Source organism: Bos indicus, chromosome 24 (genome assembly GCF_029378745.1).
Source record: "Bos indicus isolate NIAB-ARS_2022 breed Sahiwal x Tharparkar chromosome 24, NIAB-ARS_B.indTharparkar_mat_pri_1.0, whole genome shotgun sequence".
Taxonomy (NCBI): domain Eukaryota; kingdom Metazoa; phylum Chordata; class Mammalia; order Artiodactyla; family Bovidae; genus Bos; species Bos indicus.
In genome coordinates, this window is record NC_091783.1 from 50,803,010 (window position 1) to 50,824,128 (window position 21,119).

A 21,119-nucleotide genomic window follows, 5' to 3' on the forward strand; every position below is an offset into this window, starting at 1 on the left:
GAGTTAAACTGTTAAGGAGATACTTCCATTGCCTGGCAGGAGGGTAAATTAAAAATTAGCATGAAACTTTTAATCAGGATGTATGTTACAAATTTGAGGATAACCACTAGAAAGCTAGGAGAAACTTCTAAGCTATGATAAGAGAATATGAGGGAAGAAAGTAAAATGATTTTTTTTTTAATTCCAAAGGCAAGAAAGAGGAAAGGGAACATGAAACAGACAAAACAGTATAAGAAGACAACAGATCTTGCCCCCAAGAAATTTCAAGGAGAGAAAAGAAAAAAGGAGGGAAGGAAATTATCGAAGACTGTTAACATTTCCCCAGATCCAGATTTCCAGATGGAAAGGGCCCACCTACCACATGCCAGATATGGTGGGTGAGAGTAACATACCTCAAGGCACATCATTGTGAAATTACAGAACATTAGATACAAAAGAAAAAAAAAAAAAAGATCCTATGTCATTCCAGAGATGCAAAAAAAAAAAAAAAGATAATCACAGGAAACGTATCTGGAATCACATTGTCACCAGACTTATCAACAACAATGCTGGAAGCTGGAAAGTATTGAAATAATGTGTCACAATTCTGAAGGAAAATTACTTCCAAACTAGAATTCTAAACCCAGACAAACTATCAAATAAGTGGAAGGTAGTAAAAGTGTGCGTGTACATGTGTGTTGAAGGACCAGTGAGAGCTCTTCAAAAATGCAAGATTTAAAAAAATGTATCTCCCATGTACTGTTCTTTAGAAAACACTGGAGAGTATAGCCTACAAAAAAAAAAAAAGAGAGAGAGGAACAAAAATACTAGGAAGAAGTGAGATTTAGGAAATGGACTCAACTTAGAAGCAAAGGGAATCTGTATGAAGGTGAAGAGTTTCCAGGAATAGCTCCATATCCAGGATGGAGAGCAACGAGGCCAGATTGGAGCTTCAGCAGATTTATTCTAGGGGTGAAACGAGAGAAATGTGAGGTTGTTGAAATTGCTAGATGATTGAGACAACTAAATGAATGTCTCAGCATGAAATAATTTTAAGTACTCAAAAATCAAAGGAAAAGCAAAAAAGACAGTAACTTTGAGAGAAATAAAGTTATGCAGAAGAGGAAAAGTTAAGATACAGTGTTAATACACTGTTAATAGCACTTAAGAAGGAAGTCATAATAATATAAACACTGAATATTGATTCAACCAAAATTATGCTCTAACTCTATTGGGAAGAAGGATGGAAATGTGCCAGAAAGCTAAATATTTGTTTGCCACAGGAATGAGTCCGTGATCTCCAAAACTAAAAGTCAATCAGAAGAAATAGAGGCAAGCTTTGTGAGAGAGAAATGTTACTAGGTTAGTGAGAAAGCAATTGCGGTTTTGGACCATGGATTTTAAGTCATTGTAACTAGGTTCATCATGACTTCCCTGATGGCTCAGCAGTAAATTATCCTCCTGCAGTTCAGCAGACACAGGTTCAAGCCCTGGGTCAGGAAGATCCCCTGGAGAAGAAAATGAACCCACTCCAGTGTTCTCGCCTAGAGAAGAATCCCATGGACAAAGGAGCCTGGTGGGTCACAAAGAGCCGGACATGACTGAGTGCACATGCACATAACTAGGTTCAAATACATATTTATTAATCAAAATAGAAACCACTACAATGAACACATTTTTGCCAATGAGAAGTTTGTTTATTCTTGTAGCATAAAAATCCATGCTTTCAGATTTGACGAACTCTCAGAAAGCATTTTCTGCCTCCTGCTGATTATGGAAGCTGGTTTTCTCTGCAAAAAGTTGTTGAGATGCTTGAAGAAGTGGTAGTCAGTTGAGAAGAGGTCAGGAGAATATGGTGGATGAGGCAAAACTTTATAGCCCAATTCATTCAATTTTCGAAGCATTGTCTGTATGACGTGCAGTTGGGCATTATGAGAAACATTGGGCCCTTTCTGTTGACCAAGGCTGGTTGCAGACGTTGCAGTTTTCGGTGCATCTCATTGATTTGCTGAGCATACTTTTCAGATGTAATGGTTTCACCAGGATTTAGAACCCTATAATAGGGGCAGCAAACCACCAAACACTGACCATAACCTTTTTTTGGTGCAAGTTTGGCTTTGGGAAATGCTTTGGAGCTTCTTCTCTATCCAAGCACAGAGCTGGTCATCGCCTGTTGTATCAGTTCAGTTCAGTTGCTCAGTCATGTCCTACTCTTTGAAACCCCATGAACCGCAGCACGCCAGGCCTCCCTGTCCATCACCAACTCCCGGAGTTTACCCAAACTCACATCCATTGAGTAGGTGAGGCCATCCAACCATCTCATCTCTGTCGTCCCCTTGTCCTCCTGCCCTCAATCTTTCCCAACAGCAGGGTCTTTTCCAATGAGTCAGCTCTTCACATCAGGTGGCCAAAATATTGGAGTTTTTCAGCTTCAACATCAGTCTTTCCAATGAACATCCAGGACTGATCTCCTTTAGGATGGACTGGTTGGATCTCCTTGAAGTCCAAGGGACTCTCAAGAGTCTTCTCCAACACCACAGTTCTAAAGCATCAATTCTTCGGCGCTCAGCTTTCTTTATAGTCCAGCTCTCACGTCCATACATGACCACTGGAAAAACCATAGCCTTGACTAGACGAACCTTCATTGGCAAAGTATTGTCTCTGCTTTTTAATATGTTGTCTAGGTTGGTCATAACTTTCCTTCCAAGGAGTAAGCGTCTTTTAATTTCACAGCTGCAGTCACCATCTGCAGTGATTTTGGAGCCCCCCAAAATAAAGTCAGTCACTGTTTCCACTGTTTCCCCATCTGTTTGCCATGAAGTGATGGGACCAGATGCCATGATCTTTGTTTTCTGAATGTTGAGCTTTAAGCCAACTTTTTCACTTTCATCAAGAGGCTCTTTCGTTCTTCTTCACTTTCTGCCATAAAATCTACTTTTTGTGACATGTCACAATCCAATCGAGAAATGGTTTGTTGTTGTTGCGTAGAGTAAGAGAAAGTGACACTTCCAAATGACTATGTTTTTTCATTTTTAGTCAGCTCAGGAGGAACCCACTTACTGAGCTGTGTTCACCTGTCCAATTTGCTTCAAATGCTAAATGACCGTAGAATGGTCGATGTTCTTCGGCAACTTCTTGTGTAGCTGTGAGAGGATCACCTTCGATGATTGCTCTCAGTTGGTTGTTGTCGACTTCTGGTGGCTGGCCACTATGCTTCTCATCTTCAAGGCTCTTGTCTCCTTTGCAAAATTTCTTGAACTGCCACTACACTGTACATTCGTTAGCAGTTCCTGGGCCAAATGTATTGTTGATGTTGTGAGTTGTCTCTACTGCTTTACAATCCATTTTGAACTCGAATAAAAAATCACTTGAATTTGCTTTTTGTATAATATCATTTCTGTAGTTTGAAATAAATATAAAATAAACAGCAAGTAATAAGTCATTAGCAAAAAAAAAAGCAAAAAATGTACATTAAAACTATATATAACATGATCACATTTACTTAAGAATGTATTCCAATATCAAATGGCAAAATTCAACAATGCAAAACTGCAGTTATTTTTGCACCAAACTAATAAAATAATCAGCTAAGAGAATTAAAAACAGTCACCTCTGTAGAGCAAGAAGTAGAGGATTAGAGATGGACTGGGAATTAATGTTTTTGTAACAACTGTTGATGAATTATATACATTTGTAAATTTGATAAATGTGAAAACTAAATTGCGAAAAGCCATTTGATATTTCTAAAATTATTTTTTCTAGTAAATGAGAATTGTAATAGTTAAAGATCATTTGATTTTAGTACTCAGATTTCTGTTTTCTCTTGGCTGCTTTGTTTTTTCAGATAGGTTGTTTGGGGGAGGGATGCCTTACCATTAATTTGGTTTAAATCTAGGAATTTTATTTCACTCCTTTCATAATTTGAAGTGACCTTACTAAAAAAACTATTTTAAATGTATTCCAGGTGTGGCTTTAGCTGTTATTCTCTGTAACACCCGGCATATTAGTGACCATGTGTTCCTGGAAGCTGCAAAGGTTAAGTGTTTTAAATATTGTTTGGTTATTTTATAAAGGATGAATTATAAAAATGAATTTATCTTAAAAACAGAGAATGAGTTAAATCTGCCTTATGAATGAAAAGGAAATGACTCATCCATTGTTTTTTTGATATACCTTCTTCTTCTACATAAAATTAATTTACCATGATTTTTCCAGTGTTTAATTGCAAGCTGTGAATCCTTTCATATATACTCTACCTGTATTATACATATCTGAAGGTTACATAAGTGATAGCACAGATAAAATGTCTCTAAATATGATTAAAAGTCTTTGCTGCTGCTGCTGCTAAGTCGCTTCAGTCGTGTCCGACTCTGTGCGACCCCATAGACGGCAGCCAAATGTAAATATTTACTGTTTAGTGGAAAGCAGTTTTAATTTCTGCAGTGGATTAAGTGTATTCCTGCTAGAAACAAGAATAACAGAGAATTATTCTCTGTTCCCCCAACCCTTTTCCCATTTCATTTGTCCTTATTACTCTGTTATTTATGCAAACAAAAATGAAATTATTTTCTTTCTCTTCAGGCTCTGACAAGTCAGTTGACAGATAAAGAGCTGGCTCAGGGGAGACTTTACCCACCACTTTCTAATATTCAGGAAGTTTCTATTAACATTGCTATTAAAGTAAGTAATAATTTATACCTCTTCACAGAAATTTTAATGGTGTTTTTACACAACTAACACAGGTTCGAGAAAAATTGGGAACATTTAGAGGGCAGACAAGAAATTTTAGGTTGCTCATATTCTTACTACCAGAATGTAAGTCTGCTTTGATGCCTTCTAGTCTTTTTTTTCTTCCCACAAACATATAAAATGCACACAGGTGTAGTCACCTGTGCCTGTTTTTAAAACTGTTTCCTCACTGCTTTGTTTCCACTTAATATATTGTAAGTATAGTATGTAAATCAATAATAATTCTTAGGAGCACTAATATTTGTGGAATTCTCTTTGTTGTTAGATCATAATTTGTTTAACCATTTCTCTGTTTTGGGGGACATTTAAGCATCTTCTGTTTCACTAGAAATAATATTATAGTGAATATCCTTAGATGATATTATAGTGAACATTCTCAGATAATATTACAGTGAACATCCTCAGGTAATATTATAGTGAACATCCTTAAATAATATTACAATGAACATCCTTAAATAAGTCTTTATATGCATTTGTGATCATTTTTTCTTAAGGTAAATTTCTCATCATAAGAACAAAGGATTGACATGTTAAGGCTTCTGATAAACATTGCCACGTGATTTTTCAGAAAAAAAGTATTGATTTATACTGCCCTGTTAGATAGGAATGTATTCTGCCAATACTTAGAATTACTTTTTTAATTGCACATGTTACTTTCATTTAAAGCATTTACTTTATTAAATTGAATATTTTTGTTTTTATTGAACAATAGTATTCCTTCTGTATTTGTCTTCTACTTTCTAACAGTAGGCTCTTTAAACAGTAAGGGTAATGATCCTTCTGTTTTCTGTGCTGTAGGTATTTTCCCCTTTGTCATTTACTTTAACTTAGTGCCATTTTTCACACTTTTTTTAATGGAATGATCCATTTATGGATTGTTTTCTTACCTCCTGTGGATGTTGATGCTTTCTCCCTCTCCAAAGTCATAAACGTCTACCTGTATTTTCTAATAACATAAAACTTTTTTTTTTTTTTTTAACATAAAACTTTTTAATCCCTCTGAGATTTTAGTGTATGATATGAGACAGAGAAACATTCTTTCCTGAAAAGTTAACCAGTTGTCTCAGCACCAACTGACTGGGAATGCTACTCTTGTTAACATAAAAACAAACATTGGTTCCTTTACTAGGAGTCTGTTGTGACCATATTTGCCTATTATTAGGCACTGTTTTTGTTTAATAATGTTTGCTATTTGATACTACCCAATTATACATATGAAACCATCATTATGGTTTTTTCAGGATTTTCTTTCTATTCTGACCTTTTTATTCTTTTGGATGAATTTTTGAGTCAGTTTTTTTAATTCAAAACCCTTCAAACTGAGACTATGTCATATTTATAAATTGGTGAAATTGAGTCTGTCTGTATTGACTCTTCCCTATTCGATATCTCTCTCTCCATTTACTAAGGTTTTTCTCTAAGTTTTTCAGTATAATTTTGTTGTTTTCTTCATTGAAATGTGGCATGTTTCCTATTACTTATTTTCATAGATATTCAAAATTTTCGTTATCCTTTAAAATAACATTTTCCCTTTCCATATATATTTCCTCACTGGTCATGTCTAATATATAGGGAAGGTATTTATTTGATAACAGGGTTCTTTGTTGAACTAAGTTAATTCTTTTGCAGTTGTTGAGTTGTGAATTATCTGAAAATGACTGTTTTTTAATGTATATAACTCACTTTTTCCCTATTTTACTAAGTCACTTGCTATGTAAGAGCAGTTTTAAATAATTGAGTTGATAAGGGCACACATCCTAGTATTTTAATAAGGATTGAAATAAGTACTTTTAAAATCTTTTTGAAGAAGTAGGCTTATGTTCCTACTGTTTACTAAGATTTTCTTTTTTATTTTTGGCTGCTCTGCATGGCTTGTGGGATCTCAGCACCCAACCAGGGAGTGAACCCAGGCCTCTGTTCCACTAGGCCACCAGGAAGCTCCCAGATTTTCATAAATATCAGGATTAGATGTAGAATTTATCAATTGCACTTTCAACTTAAATGCTGATGATCGTAAGATTTTACCCCTTTGAGTATTAATGTTATTGTTGCATTATATTAATACTCATAAAATAAGCAAAGATTGGAAATTGATAAAGAATGATATGCCTAGGAAATAATCAATTCAGTTGACCTGGAGTCTAGAATATAGATGGGAAAAAGGCATTAGGTAAGATTTGAAATTAAGACTGGCTGTACAGATGCACAAACGCCAGGTTTAGGACTCTGAATACTATTGTAAAACAACTGAAGAACTTAGAGCCCAGCATTTAGATGAATAGAGTTCAACTTTAGAGTGTTATAGGTGGGACAGATTTTGGAAGATACCAGTCAATTAGATTACTAGTATGTGCACATGAAACGTAATATATAAGGAAGAAGATCTGTGCTTGGGGGTGGTATGGGAGCAGAGCCCCCAGGATTGTGTCTCTTCCCCCTCTTCCTCCTTCTGTGTCCTAAGGTTTTCCTTTTATGGAGCCAGGGGATCAGGAGAGTAGACAGTGCTTTGTGTCTATCCCCCAGTGCTACCCAAGGCCACCGGGCAGCTCCACATAGCCACTGGTCACCTGCTGGATATCTGTGCAACCTCCTTGGCCCTGCCCCTAGTCTTTCCTGTGAATACAGACGTGTTTCCTACAAAAGACTAGACAATACAGGTGACCCTTGAACAATGTGAAAGTTAGCTGCTGACTCTCTGCGCAGCTGAAAATCTACATATTACCTTACTGTTGGTCCTCAGGGTCTGAGGTTCTGCATCCACAAATTCAACCAACTGGGAATCCCGTGGTATATATTTAGTAAAAGAAATTCACATATAAGTGGACCTGTGCAGTTCAAACCCTTGTTGTTCGAGGGTCAGCGGAATTTGACACATTTTCCATCACAAAATATCATGAGAGTGAGCTCCTAAGACCAAGTTCAGTTCAGTTCAGTTCAGTCGCTCAGTTGTGTTCGACTCTTTGCGACCCCATGAATCGCAGCATGCCAGGCCTCCCTGTCCATCACCAACTCCCGGAGTTCACCCAGACTCACGTCCATCGAGTCAGTGATGCCATCCAGCCATCTCCTCCTCTGTCGTCCCCTTTTCCTCCTGCCCCCAATCCCCCCAATCCCTCCCAGCATCAGAGTCTTTTCCAATGAGTCAACTCTTCACATGAGGTGGCCAAAGTACTGGAGTTTCAGCTTCAGCATCATTCCTTCCAAAGAAATGCCAGGGCTGATCTCCTTCAGAATGGACTGGTTGGATCTCTTTGCAGTCCAAGGGACTCTCAAGAGTCTTCTCTAACACCACAGTTCAAAAGCATCAATTCTTAAGCATCATCCTAAGACCAAGGATTACCTTTAATAACCATCATTTTTCCTTAAATATTTCTTTTAGAAAACTGAAAGAACTAATAGTAATCATCATTTAGAATGAAAATTAGAGGAGGAGACATAATTGTTTGAAAAAATAAATTTTTTTCTATCATGTATCACTACGTTCTTTTTAAAGTTAGACCATAACTTCAGAACTTATCTATATGATAGACACTGTGCTACCCTGTGAGGAAGCTTTTTCATTCTGCCTCATTTTACAACATAACTAAGACTCAGAGGGTTTATCTTTACCACCAGTCATGGTGTGTGGCTTGCTACAAAGATCAGAAATTCATTCAAGCCAGTTTAGGTATGAAGTACCTAACTTAACTTTTTAGGGTGGTCTGCGGTCTAGTCTCAGAATGCTGTGGGCTTGAAACATATTTCTCACTTTAAATACCTTGGGCAAGTTACTTAAACTCCTCAGACTTTGTTGTTCTCATGTATAAAATGAGAATAATAATAACAGTGGAAACAGTATCAGACTTTATTTTTTTGGGCTCCAAAATCACTGCAGATGGTGATTGCAGCCATGAAATTAAAAGATGCTTACTCCTTGGAAGGAAAGTCATGACCAACCTAGACAGCATATTCAAAAGCAGAGACATTACTTTGCCAACAAAGGTCCGTCTAGTCAAGGCTATGGTTTTTCCTGTGGTCATGTATGGATGTGAGAGTTGTATTGCGAAGAAGGCTGAGCACCGAAGAATTGATGCTTTTGAACTGTGGTGTTGGAGAAGACTCTTGAGAGTCCCTTGGACTGCAAGGAGATCCAACCAGTCCATTCTGAAGGAGATCAGCCCTGGCATTTCTTTGCAAGGAATGATGCTAAAGCTGAAACTCCAGTACTTTGGCCACCTCATGCGAAGAGTTGACTCATTGGAAAAGACTCTGATGCTGGGAGGGATTGGGGGCAGGAGGAGAAAGGGACGACAGAGGAGGAGATGGCTGGATGGCATCACTGACTCGATAGACGTGAGTCTGGGGTGAACTCCGGGAGTTGGTGATGGACAGGGAGGCCTGGTGTGCTGTGATTCATGGGGTCACAAAGAGTCGGACACGACTGAGCGACTGAACTGAACTGAACTGATAGAGTTCTTGGGAGGGTTAAATGAGATACCCATGGAAAGCACATAAAAACATGCCTGACACTCAGTGATGGTGGTGCTGAGTTATTACCATGTACAGGTTCCAGTCCTTACTTTACTTGACCTTATAGTTCTAGTGTCCAACACCTGGTTTGTAATAATTTCTGTGTCCTTTCATCGAAATTGTAGAGCAAAAACACCTGGCTCACTTGGGTTAGATTTTCACCCTAGCCCCGTCAGCTGTGACCAGGAAGTCGAGTCTCCCACACACATCTCAGCAGGGCTGTGGGAAAGGACATAGGCAGGGCAGGCTACCCAAGCAGGTCTGCTGGACCCGTACACGATAAGCGGAAGGTTACTGCAGTGTCAAGGAAATGTTGATATTTCAGGGCAAGGGGAACTTTAAAGTCACTTTAAAGCATATCAAACTTATGGTAAGAGTGCAGATATTTTTAATCTTCTAATAGTTTCTGAATGTTTTGAAGTGAGTCCAAGTAATGTTATTTTTTCTTTTGAAAAAAACACCATCCTTCCAAATTCATTACTTTGTGATTTAATAATACCTTTTCTTTTAAATAGGTTAATACTCAGAGCCATACAGTAATCTTATTATTTTTCAGGTTACAGAATACCTGTATGCTAATAAAATGGCTTTCCGATACCCAGAACCTGAGGACAAGGCCAAATACATTAGAGAAAGAATATGGCGAAGCGAGTACGATTCCCTGCTGCCCGATGTGTATGAGTGGCCAGAGGCTGCGGCGCACCCTCCCCCCATAACAGAATAGAAGCACACCACTGATACTTTCCATGCATCAGGGAGCTCCTTTTTTTCAGACAGAAAGAGAGAATGTTCTTAAATTCATGCTTTTTTCTGTTTAACTCCCCCCTCCACTTTATTTTTGCCCATGAATCCACACTTCTGTACCAGGGTGGATGTGTTGACTACTCTGCCCACCTGCACCCTGCAATCAAATGACCATAATGCTTTTACTCTCGTTTGTAGCTCACGTCATATCAGAGATATTAAAAATGTTCTTGTGAATGTCTTCACTTGTGCTCTTGTTCACTCTTAGCAAAATATTTGCTAGTTACTACTACAGCTAAAAATCCCTTGTCCAGTTCTTGTAGGGCTACTAAAATAGAAATTTACTTCTGTGGATATGAGTACAGAATTTTGAGAAGAAGCCAAATTTAACCAAATTCTAAGGACAAGTTGTCAGCATCTAAAAATATCTTTTTATATCTGCTTTATTTGACCTTCATCCTCTGAAATGCCTTTCCAGTAGACAGATACAGAAAAATCTACCCTATTATTTATTTTCTGGGACTAAACTGAAGCTTAATTATAAAGTGAAACAGGAACTATTGCTGCCTTTCGACAAATTAAATAGTCATTGTTTTCAACAGTGTGTGAAAATCACAGTGTAATTTTGTAAAATAAAGGTAATATCTTAAATTTAATTGCTTTAATTATGATATTTTTATTGCATAACTAGAAATTTAGGTTTGCTTATTATGAAGAACACATTTTCATTTTCTCCTGATTCTAAAGAACAGGGTATAGGTAGACTTCATAAATTATGATTTTTGACAAGTGATTTTTAACAAACTGACCATGTGTTTCCCATCTGAATGAGTCACATTTAGACTCATCTATGTGAATCTATACCCTTATTCCAGTAGTGATGGTCTTTATTGAGATAATTTTGGAATGTTCCTATGATATGTTCCTTTAAATATCATTAGTAGTAATAACTAACTCCTTCTCCATTGAAGATGGATTTAATTTTTTGAAGTCACCAAAATTAATTTAGAGCTAAGTGGGAGTGAATAGGTGTTTAGACCAGTAAATGTCATTTTTAGTCCCAGTGACATGGGTAATAACTACCTAGTCAAATCAATTTTCTTATGTGGCTTATACATTGGAGAGTTCTAAAGGAAAATCCCAAACATTTTGAGAAGTAGTCTTGCTATATATAACCCTAACATAGTTGCTTTGGGGCAACAAACAAAACTTTAAAATGCCCATTTTACAAGATAAACTATAAAAAATTATTCATGGCTGCATATCAATGTGCACATTGTTTGAAGTTTCCCTCCACAGTCCTTGATACGTTAGATGTAATATTCTGGAGGGGGATAGAAGGGCTTCATTTTTATGTTCCTGTTTCCTTTTACCTGATAGGTAGAGATTAATTGAGTCATAGTAATTGTGAATGTAATTCAATGTTTTAAGAATGCGGCATTGCCATTTTGAGTATGGAAAAATGCAGTTGGTTAAATATACTTAACAGATGAGTAAAATCAGGTATGTTTTATCTGTTTGGTAAAATAAACAGATCACTGTTTTCCTCAATTAAAGATGAAAGGCTTATGGTTATCATGTTACCTTTGTCAAAATCATCCACAAAAATACTCTCTGTGAAATCTTGATTTTAGTTTAACATTACAAGTAAAATAATTACAGACCTGTTTTTTCAATCAATTCTTCTTGAAGACAGGAAAATGCAAAATTAAAGTAATTTTACTCAGATGTTTGCTTATTCAAATGTGTCTAATACAGTATACATGGAAATATTTTAAGGAGAAAGCAAGGCTAAATGGCATATAGCCTGCTTATTCAAATAAGACAGAATAAAAGCTGCCTACTCTCATTATGTGTTATTTACGAACCAGAATTTCAACACATAACAATTTTTGGATGTAAATTAAAATGTTCTATTATTTAAGCCAAGAATACAGGCAGGAACTATCATCATGGTGGTAGGGGGAGGGGTGGCATCATGGCAACAAATTGGAAAAGAACCATTTGAACCTAATAGGAACGGACAGTTATTTTCGTTCTTTTGAAGAAATTCTGTAGATCAGGCTGTCAAATTATTTAGTAGGGAAAAGTGAGAATGCATGTTTTTCGAATCTGGAATGACCTATCACCTGTACTGTGAAACAAATTGGATAGCGAGTGAGGGTAAAGGTTTATTGACTATAATGGGAAAATGTCAAAGATTTTAGTTAAAAAAAATTTTAAGGGATGGATTCTTAACCAGGAGTGGCCACCAAATTACTGTGAAGTTTTACAATGCAGATGCCTCTGGCCCCTCCTCTAAGGGCCCTACAGCACCAGCACCAGGAGCTGGGTGGTCGCGGGGAGCTAACCGACCCTCCTGCTGACGCAGCGGGCCTGAGATGGGGCCTGAGATTCTGCACTTCAGATAATCTCCTAGGGGTGCCCATGCTGCTGTGCAGAGGACATGTGTGTGACACTGCTCCTGAGTCCTGAGTGTAGTGTGTGTTTAAGTGCTCAGATAGTATATGCTGTCTCTGGAAAAGAAAACTGAAATTCTGTTCTTAGACCAAATTTGTTTCATCTGCTTTTGTTATGTATAACCTATATAGGATGTTCATAAGAACAAAAATAAAAAACTTTTAAACAGCTGCTTCTGAAAATACGTCATTAGAACATTGTTCAGTTCTTAGTTAGATTAATATACTTTGTTAAGTAAAACCTAGCAACTAGTTTTTCACTTATAAAAGATTATCAAGTAGATATTTGTTCTATTATTATTTGTTTTATGATATAACTTACCCTATCTTTTGTCTTTTCTTTCTCTAAATTATCAGCCTCTGGAGAAATAAGATTCCACATTTTCCTTTGCAAAGGAGTTGCTAATGAATTAAGACCAAAGCATAATAGTTATTGAGGGGCATGGAGCATTATTTACTCTCAGATTACTGAAAAAGCCCAAGGGGGATGGCAGGGTAGTGGGAAAACTCTTGCCTTAGGAAAAGCATTTCATCTGGACGCTGCTGTTGCTTTTCCCAAGCCCATTCAGTATCCCTCAAAAATAACCTCTTCAAGCCCAGAACAGCTCCAGGGTTCTGTTAAATTGACCGAATCAGAATCAGCTCTGCTGAGCATACACAATACTGGAGAACATTAATATAAAGCTCAAAGCTCTCTACTGGGATTCCACTTAAAGGGACTGTCCTAGTGAAGTAGCACCAATATCATATTTCCAGCCAAGGTAGGTACACGTGTATTGCTGACTTTATAGAAAACGGCAGAGATACTCCTTGTCTACTTCGGCTCTCAACCGATGTATGACTGGCATTTCGATGTTCATCCAGATTTTAAAAATATCAGTCCTCCACAGACAAGCTAAATAAGAGTAACATACATAATATTTAAAATGATCAAGACAGTTTTACTACAGAAACCTTACCCCTCATCTGAAATCAAGATTAGAAGTGGAGAAAAAGCTCAATGCTTTGTTCCGAATTTTATAAATTCAACTGGGCCTAATTAGGACACGATTCTTATTGCATAATTCCCTTAATCCTTGCCAGGAGTTACTCAGATAAACCAGTGATTAGATTTTAAAACAATAATTATTTTCCTTACATGGATACGGAAGACAGTGCCTCTCAAGGAGAAAAAGGTCTGGAAATGTGTGCATAGTTCAGTGACATAAAATACACAAATTTAAGTCACGTGACTTGGATGCTTTGCATCTTTCTGTAACAGCTTTTTGCCAGTAAACTGACTCTTTCTTTGATGTGGCTATTTAATCAAGCCTGTTTTTCCCAAATAAAGATGTATTTGCTACTTTGCTTTATGGGAAATTACCCCTACAATCAGCACACTTAAAAGTTTTAAGACAAAGGGGAAATTAATGGGTATTTATTCCCCAGTTTTCAGTATGTCCTTTTATGTTCTGGGAGAACTGTTCTCCTTGACTTTCCTAATTTTAAGTGTCATTCTAGCAAATCGTTGATTCCTACATAGTCACTGAATTATCACCAACACATCAGGTATGTTCAGTTAGCAGATGATGATAAACTAAATTTTATGGATAGCACCTAGTCTGCTGGTCATTGTTCTAAGCATCTTACATGAGGCAGCATACTTAATCCTCATGACCACCTTCTGTCACTAGCCTCTCTCAGAGAAGGACACAGATGCACAGAGAGATTAAAAGATTTGCCCAAGTTCTCTGCTGGTAAGAGGCAGAGCTATGCCTCACCTCAGCCCTTAGTGGGGAAGAGGGGCCTCTGTGACAGGCGATTTTATCTAGATCTTAAATACCTTACTTTTAGGAACTGTTATTTCAAGTGAAAATTTTTCACTTGTTCTCGTAAGATTAGTCTTAGGTCCTTTTTCATGTTGTTTACTGGTTCATGTGATTTTTTTTTTTTACTTTGTTCCCATTTATAATTCAAATACAGTATAAACCTATTTAATCCATTAGTCTTAAGCATTTTAAGTACTGAATGTAAACAATAGATCTGGTTTTGAATTTAGTAAATTACACTAAAACTTCCAGATCACTAATATCTTTTGATTTGGTAATCTTCAAAAATTACCACAAAAGGGCTTCCTTTGAAGCTCAGCTGTTAAAGAAATCTGCCCTCTATGCAGGAGACCTGGGTTTGATCCCTGGGTTGGGAAGATCCCCTGGAGAAGGGAATGGCTCCAGTTTTCTGGCCTGGAGAATTCCATGGACTGTATAGCTCATGGGGTTGCAAAGAGTCGGACAGGACTGAGTGACTCATTTTCACTCACATTTTCAGCTGCCAATCTTCAAAAAACCACCAACCGCTATCACTGTTTCAGGAGCACTTAAACACTTTGTATTTTGTTTTAACTTTCTTTTTTAAATTATAGTTGCTTAACAATGTTGTGTTGGTTTCTGCTGTATTACATTTTGTATCTTGACATCTGCCAATGTCAACGTGAATTGGGAATTGTAAGATGTATTTTTAATGATATCTATTATATGCATGTCTATAACTTCTTCCATTAAAATGTCATAATGGAAAATATTGATAGTAGCATCAAATGTATGCAGAATAAGGAATTTAGGAATTTCTGAAGCCTATTTTAGTTAAGTATTTGACACAATAACATTTCTGCCTAATGTTTTATTAAACTTTGTCTAATCACCTTTAAAATTAACTGAAATTAAAACTTTTTGCAATTGATATTGTATTTCCTTTGGTAACATGTGAAGCATTCATTATTGACTTGAAGGGAGTTGCATGTAGCAAAAGTCATTACCCTTTCTCACCTTTGTATTTGGAATAAGCAGTGTTGTGGAAATAGCCTATGGAAATACCAGTTTAAGGGGAAAGCCTTGTGTAGAGTGTATTATACCAGATTGACATATTCCAGATGCTTCCAAGAGTCAGTCTAAAAACTTCCTAATGGTATGAACTATTTTTTCTCATTTGTGATATATAAGTTCTACTGAAATGTGTGTATTTTCTTTTTTTAATGGAAGTATATAGTTCATTACAACATTGTGTTAGTTTCAGGTGTACAGCACAATGATTCAGTTACATATATATATTCTTTTTCAGATTCTTTTCCCTTAGAGGTTATGACAAGATACTGAATATAGTTCCCTGTGCTATACAGTAGGGCCTTTTTGGTTATCTATTTTACATATAGCAGTGTGTATACGTTAATCTAAAACTCTGAGATGTGTGTATTTTCTTAATAAAATTTTGCTATGTATCAAAAATGTGTTATGATCTTGTTTTTAAAGGCAGCTGTAAGGTATTATCTTGGTATTATCTTAAAACACACGCACTTGGTATTAAACCGTAAACGCATGCCAAAATACTTGATCCCCTGAGAATATGCTGTTAGACTGAAGTTCGCTGTAGACCTAGTGATTCTGCTCATCTTTTCATTTCCTTCTGTCTGTTTCTTTACCCTCTTTCTCTCCTTATTTTGTTTAATCAGAGGAGTAAAGGAATGATTTCTCACCTCTTCCCCCACCACATACACCTTCCCAGACCTTAGTGTTAGAATACTAAAGCAGAAAGACTGTACGTTGATTCTGTGATTAAGGGAGAAGATGGCATTAGAGCTCATACTTACTGAGTGCTTCTTCAAGCCAGGCCCTGTCCTAAGTACCTGATACTTTTTTACTCATTCAAGCATCACAATGAACTTCTGAAGTGTTGACATTTCCCCCATTTTACAGATGTAGGATCTGAGGGGGTCACATAGCTACTAAAATGCAAAGCCACGATTCAGAGCTCTTGTGACATGTTTGTGACAGAAACTTCAGTCCCGTTTAGACTCTCCTCTTAAGCACAGCCCGCCCTGCACAACAGGGCAGCTGAACATCACGGTCCTGCTGTCTCACCGAGTCAGAATCACGAACTTCAAGACAGCCTCAATGCTCCTGGCGTATCCCAGTCCGGTAACTCCGGTACCTTCCCTTCTCTCAGATCCCTGATGTTCTCCTGCATCCTAGCTCTCAAGACAGCCTTGCTTCAATCTCACAGAGAAATGGGACGATCAGAAGAAGGTGTCCCCAAGCTCCTCTTCCTCTCATCTCTCCAGGAACCTTGAGAAAGTGAAAAGCGGCAGCTCTCAACTTCCAGGAGCTGACCTGATACTAGGAACTCACGGCTGAGCTCTCCTGTTGAATGGGATACACTCACTGACACCCAGAGTTCCCCCCGTGAGCTGTCCCTGCGGTAGTGAGTGATGGATATCTCACAGGACATTGACAAGGCGACTGTGACCACAATGGATTAAGACAAAAACAAGGTCACTCCAACATCACGTCTTGTTTAGTCACTCAGTTGTGTACAACTCTTTGTGACCCCATGAACTGCAGCATGTCAAGCCTCCCTGTCCATCACTAACTCCCAGAGTTACCCAAACTCATGTCCATTGAGTCGGTGATGCCATCCAACCATCTCATTCTCTGTTGTCCCCTTCTCCTCTTGCCCTCAATCTCTCCCAGCATCAGGGTCTTTTCCAATGAGTCGGTTCTTTGCATCAGGTGGCCAAAGTATTGGAGGTTCAGCTTCAGCACCACTCCTTCCAATGAATATTCAAGGTTGATTTCCTTTAGGATGGACTGGTTTGATGTCCTTGCAGTCCAAGGGACTCTCAAGAGTCTTCTCCAACACCACAGTTCAAAAGCACCAATTCTTTAGTGCTCAGCCTTCCTTATGGTCCAACTCTCACAACCATACATGACTATTGGGAAAATCAGCATTGACAATACGGACTTCTGTTGGCAAAATGATGTCTCTGCTTTTTAACACACTGTCTAGGTTTGTCATAGCTTGTCTTCCAAGGAGCAAGCGTCTTTTACCTTTGTGGCTGCAGTTACCATCTGCGTTGATTTTGGAGCCCAAGAGAATGAAATCTGACACCATGTAGACCGTCACGTCTACACACGGGCAAAACCTGAGTATCATCCAAACCACAGAAATGACCTCCCTTTGCACCCAGAGTTATCCTTTTGTTAAAAACTAATAAACAGGGGCTTCTCTGGTGGTCCAGTGGTTAAGACTTCAAGCTCCCATTTCAGGAGGCCCTGGTCTGACCCCTGGTCTGGGAACTAGACCCCACATGCCACAACTAAGACCTGGCACAGCTAAAGAAATAAGTAAGAAAAAATATATATATTTTAAAAAACACATTGAGGTATCATATTTTAGAATTTGTTGTTCAGTCACTAAGTTATATCCAACAACTGTTTGTGACCCCATGGACTGCAGCATGCCAGGCTCCTGTGTCCTCTACTATCTTTGCTCAAATTCAAGTCCCTTGAGTTGGTGATACTATCTAACCATCTCATCCTCTCCCATCCTCTTCTCCTTTTGTCTTCAATCTTTCCTAGCATCAGGCTCTTTTCCAATGAGTCAGCTCTTTGCATCAGGTGGCTGAAGTATTGGAGCTTTCAGCTTCAGTATCAGTCCTCCCATGAATGTTCAGGGTTGATTTCCTTTAGGATGGACTGGTTTGATGTCCTTGCAGTCCAAGGGACTCTCGAGTCTTCTCCAGCACCACAATTTGAAAGCATCAGCTCTTCAACGCTCAGCCTTCTCTATAGTCCAACACTTTCTCAACAGCCATTTTTCACCTTTCAGAACATCTATCATCAAAAAAATCTCAAACAACAAATGTTAGCAACAGTGTAGAGAAAAAGGAACCCTCCTACACTGTTGGTGGGAATATAAATTAGTGCAGCCATTGTGGAAAACACTAAGAAATGTTGTGAGAAAACAGAGTTTTCTCAAAAAACTAAAGAAAGAACTACCATACGATGCATCAATTCCACTCCTGGTATTGATCCAAAGAAAAGTAAAATGTTAATTAAAAAGATACATGTATTCCTTCAATTAAAAAATAAAAAAAAAGACACATGTACTTGTGTTCACAGTAGTACTGAGAAATCTCCATATTGCTTTCCACAGTGGCTGTATCAATTTACAATTGCCAAGATATGTAAGCAACCTACATGTCCATCAACAGACGAACATACAGAGAAGATACGGTATCTATATGATGGAATATTTGTTGTCATTTAGTGTCTGACTCTTGTGACCCCATGGACTGCAGCCTGCCAGGCTCTTATGTCCATAGGATTTCCCAGGTAAGTATACTGGAATGGGTTGTGATTTCCTTCTCCAAGAGATCTTCCTGACCCCAGGTTCAAACCTGCATCTCCTGTATTGGCCAGCGGATTCTTGATCACTGAGCTACCAGGGAAGGGCCACTCAACCATAAAAAGAGATGAAATTTTGTGTTTGCAACATGGAGAGACTTGGAGGGCATCATGGTAAGTGAAAATATCAGAAAACAAGTAATGTATGATATCACATGTTGAATGTCAAAAAATAAACTAGTAAATATGACAAAGAAGAAACAGAACTCACATATATAGAAAACTATTAGTTATCAAGAGAGAGAGGGGATGGAGAAGGAGTGAGATAGGGTTAACAGATTAAGATAACTATGTATAAAATAAATAAGTTACAAGGATATATTGTATAACACAGGGAACAAAGCCAGTATTTTATAATAACTGTAAATGGTTAATTAAGGGCTAGGTTATATTTGCAGGGGCAGGGTTCTAAGTGAAAAAAACTGGACATAATAACTATTGATGAATGATGATTCTATATAGAGGTTCATTAAATGTTTTCTCAATTTTTGTGTATGTTAAAAATTTCCCATACATTTTTTAAATGAACATAAAGCACTGTCTAGAACTCTCTAAAGCTATAATAACCTCTGAGAAAAGCAGTTGTAAGAAATCTTGATTGGGGTGGGCATAGGGGATGGTAGGTTTAAGCCAGGAACCTCTGGAATGGGCAGATCTATTGGGGGCACTGCTACAGGGAACCCCTAGCCGAGTTGTGGTCAAGACCTAGTTGTAGAATGTGTCTTCCTGAGCATTTCTCAGCCAGGCAAGTGTCCGAATAAACAACGTTCAAGGTCCTGTTTTTTAAAATGTTGATAAACCAGTTCCCGCTTGAACAAATCCACCTTATTTCCTTATTTTTCCATTTCCAGGAGATTAATCCAAGTCTCAACCTTCCCACAAGACCCAGCTCAAGTCTAACCACCCCCTGCTTTTTTTTTTTTTGCAAGGCAGTGAGGTCTTAGTTCCCTGACCAGGGATTGAACCCACCCCTGGCAGTGTAAGTGCAGAGTCTTGATCACTGGACTCCCAGGGAATTCCCTAACCCTTCCTTAATTTAATGATCTCCCTATTTTTGTCACTCTCTTTGTTTTCTCCTTTGCTCCCTCATTTTATTAGTGACTTTCTGCTACTTCTTTTTCCAACCTTGGTGTATGCTCCTAAAACCAGGAACCATGACATGTATTAAAAATTCATTATCAAAGTCGGATTCTCTCTCCACAAAGGCGGAGCTTAAGTAACGCTTGCATAAATAAAAGCTTTGAACAGGCCCAAAAGTAAATGATCCCACTCTCCAGGTAGTGTTAAAAACCCTCCATCCACAGCACTTCTAACCTTGTTATGAAGCTGCTGGATACTTTGACCACCTCCAGCATGTAAGCAAAAATCAGTACATCTGACACTACGCAAGAGTGTGAAGCTTTGAAAGCTGGAGTTTGACCTGAATCAGTTTTTCCACCAGGGCCACGTGCAGTTTCGGCCGGGGCTCCTCACCCACGTGTCCAGGAGGCGATGCTGTGGCTGTGCGCTCCGCGCAGCAAGTGAAAACACCGGCGACCCTGCTGCGGGCACAGCACCCGCAGCTGCGAATTTTTCAGGAGACATTCCGCGGTATCCCTGGAAGTGCAAAGTGGAATCGAAAGAAGACTTGGAATCTAGAGTAAGTTCTACTATGAACTCTGATTCCAAAGCACCGCACGCTTCCGTTTTTAGTGCTTCAGATAGATTCATCCCCATAAAATCACAGACTTTACGCAAATATGCCAGAGCAAAGCATCTGGGAGAACGCTCTTGTTTGAAAACGTTCAGTTCAGTACAGTCGCTCAGTCGTGTCTGACTGAGCACGCCATGGACTGCAGCACGCCAGGCCTCCCTGTCCATCACCAACTCCCGGGGTTTACCCCAACTCATGTCTATTGAGTCAGTGATGCCATCCAACCATCTCATCCTCTATCGTCCCCTTCTCCCACCTTAAAACTGTCCCAGCATCAGGGTCTTTTTAAATGAGTCAGCTCTTCGTATCAGGTGGCCAAAGTATTGGAGTTTCAGCTTCAGCATCAGTCCTTCCAATGAACACTCACGGCTGATCTCCTTTAGGATGGACTGGTTGGATCTCCTTGCTGTCCAAGGGACTTAGAAAAGTCTCCACACCACAGTTCAAAAGCATCAACGTTACATGGCAAAAAAAAAAAAAAAAAAGCCATACAGTAGGGACTTCTCTGGCGGTCCAAGTCGTTAAGACTTTGGGCTTCAAGGGCAGGGGGTGAGGGTCTGATCGCTGGTTGCAGAACTAAGACCCCACATGCTCCCAAGCAGTGGCCAAAAAATAAAAATAAAAAAGCAACCCACACAGCAGACATTTTTCACTTCAGGCGCTCTGGTCTTCCCGGGATACCGCAGCCCTCTTAGGGGCAGTCCCACTCGCCGCGGGACAGAGCGGCGGACCCACAGCTCAGCCTCACGCCGGGGTCGCGCTCCGCGG

The 21,119-nt window shown here is 38.7% G+C and overlaps 1 protein-coding gene and 1 long non-coding RNA gene across 3 annotated transcripts in view; one reads left to right on the forward strand and one right to left on the reverse strand.

Moving 5' to 3' along the window:
- Positions 1-10,637, forward strand: part of ME2 (malic enzyme 2) — a 57,430-nt gene extending 46,793 nt beyond the window's left edge. For both annotated transcript variants that reach the window (XM_019986706.2, XM_070779083.1), the window contains 3 exons: positions 3,944-4,014; positions 4,561-4,659; positions 9,794-10,637. In XM_019986706.2, the coding sequence (XP_019842265.2) occupies positions 3,944-4,014; positions 4,561-4,659; positions 9,794-9,961 (338 nt within the window). In that variant the 3' untranslated portion in view covers positions 9,962-10,637. The remainder of the gene's footprint in view (positions 1-3,943; positions 4,015-4,560; positions 4,660-9,793) is intronic.
- Positions 1,602-21,059, reverse strand: LOC139179485 (uncharacterized). Its single transcript, XR_011563848.1, has 2 exons — positions 19,973-21,059; positions 1,602-3,376 (listed from the first exon to the last, which is right to left on the reverse strand). It is a non-coding gene; the product is annotated as an uncharacterized lncRNA (long non-coding RNA).
- Between the last annotated feature and the right edge of the window lie 60 nt (positions 21,060-21,119).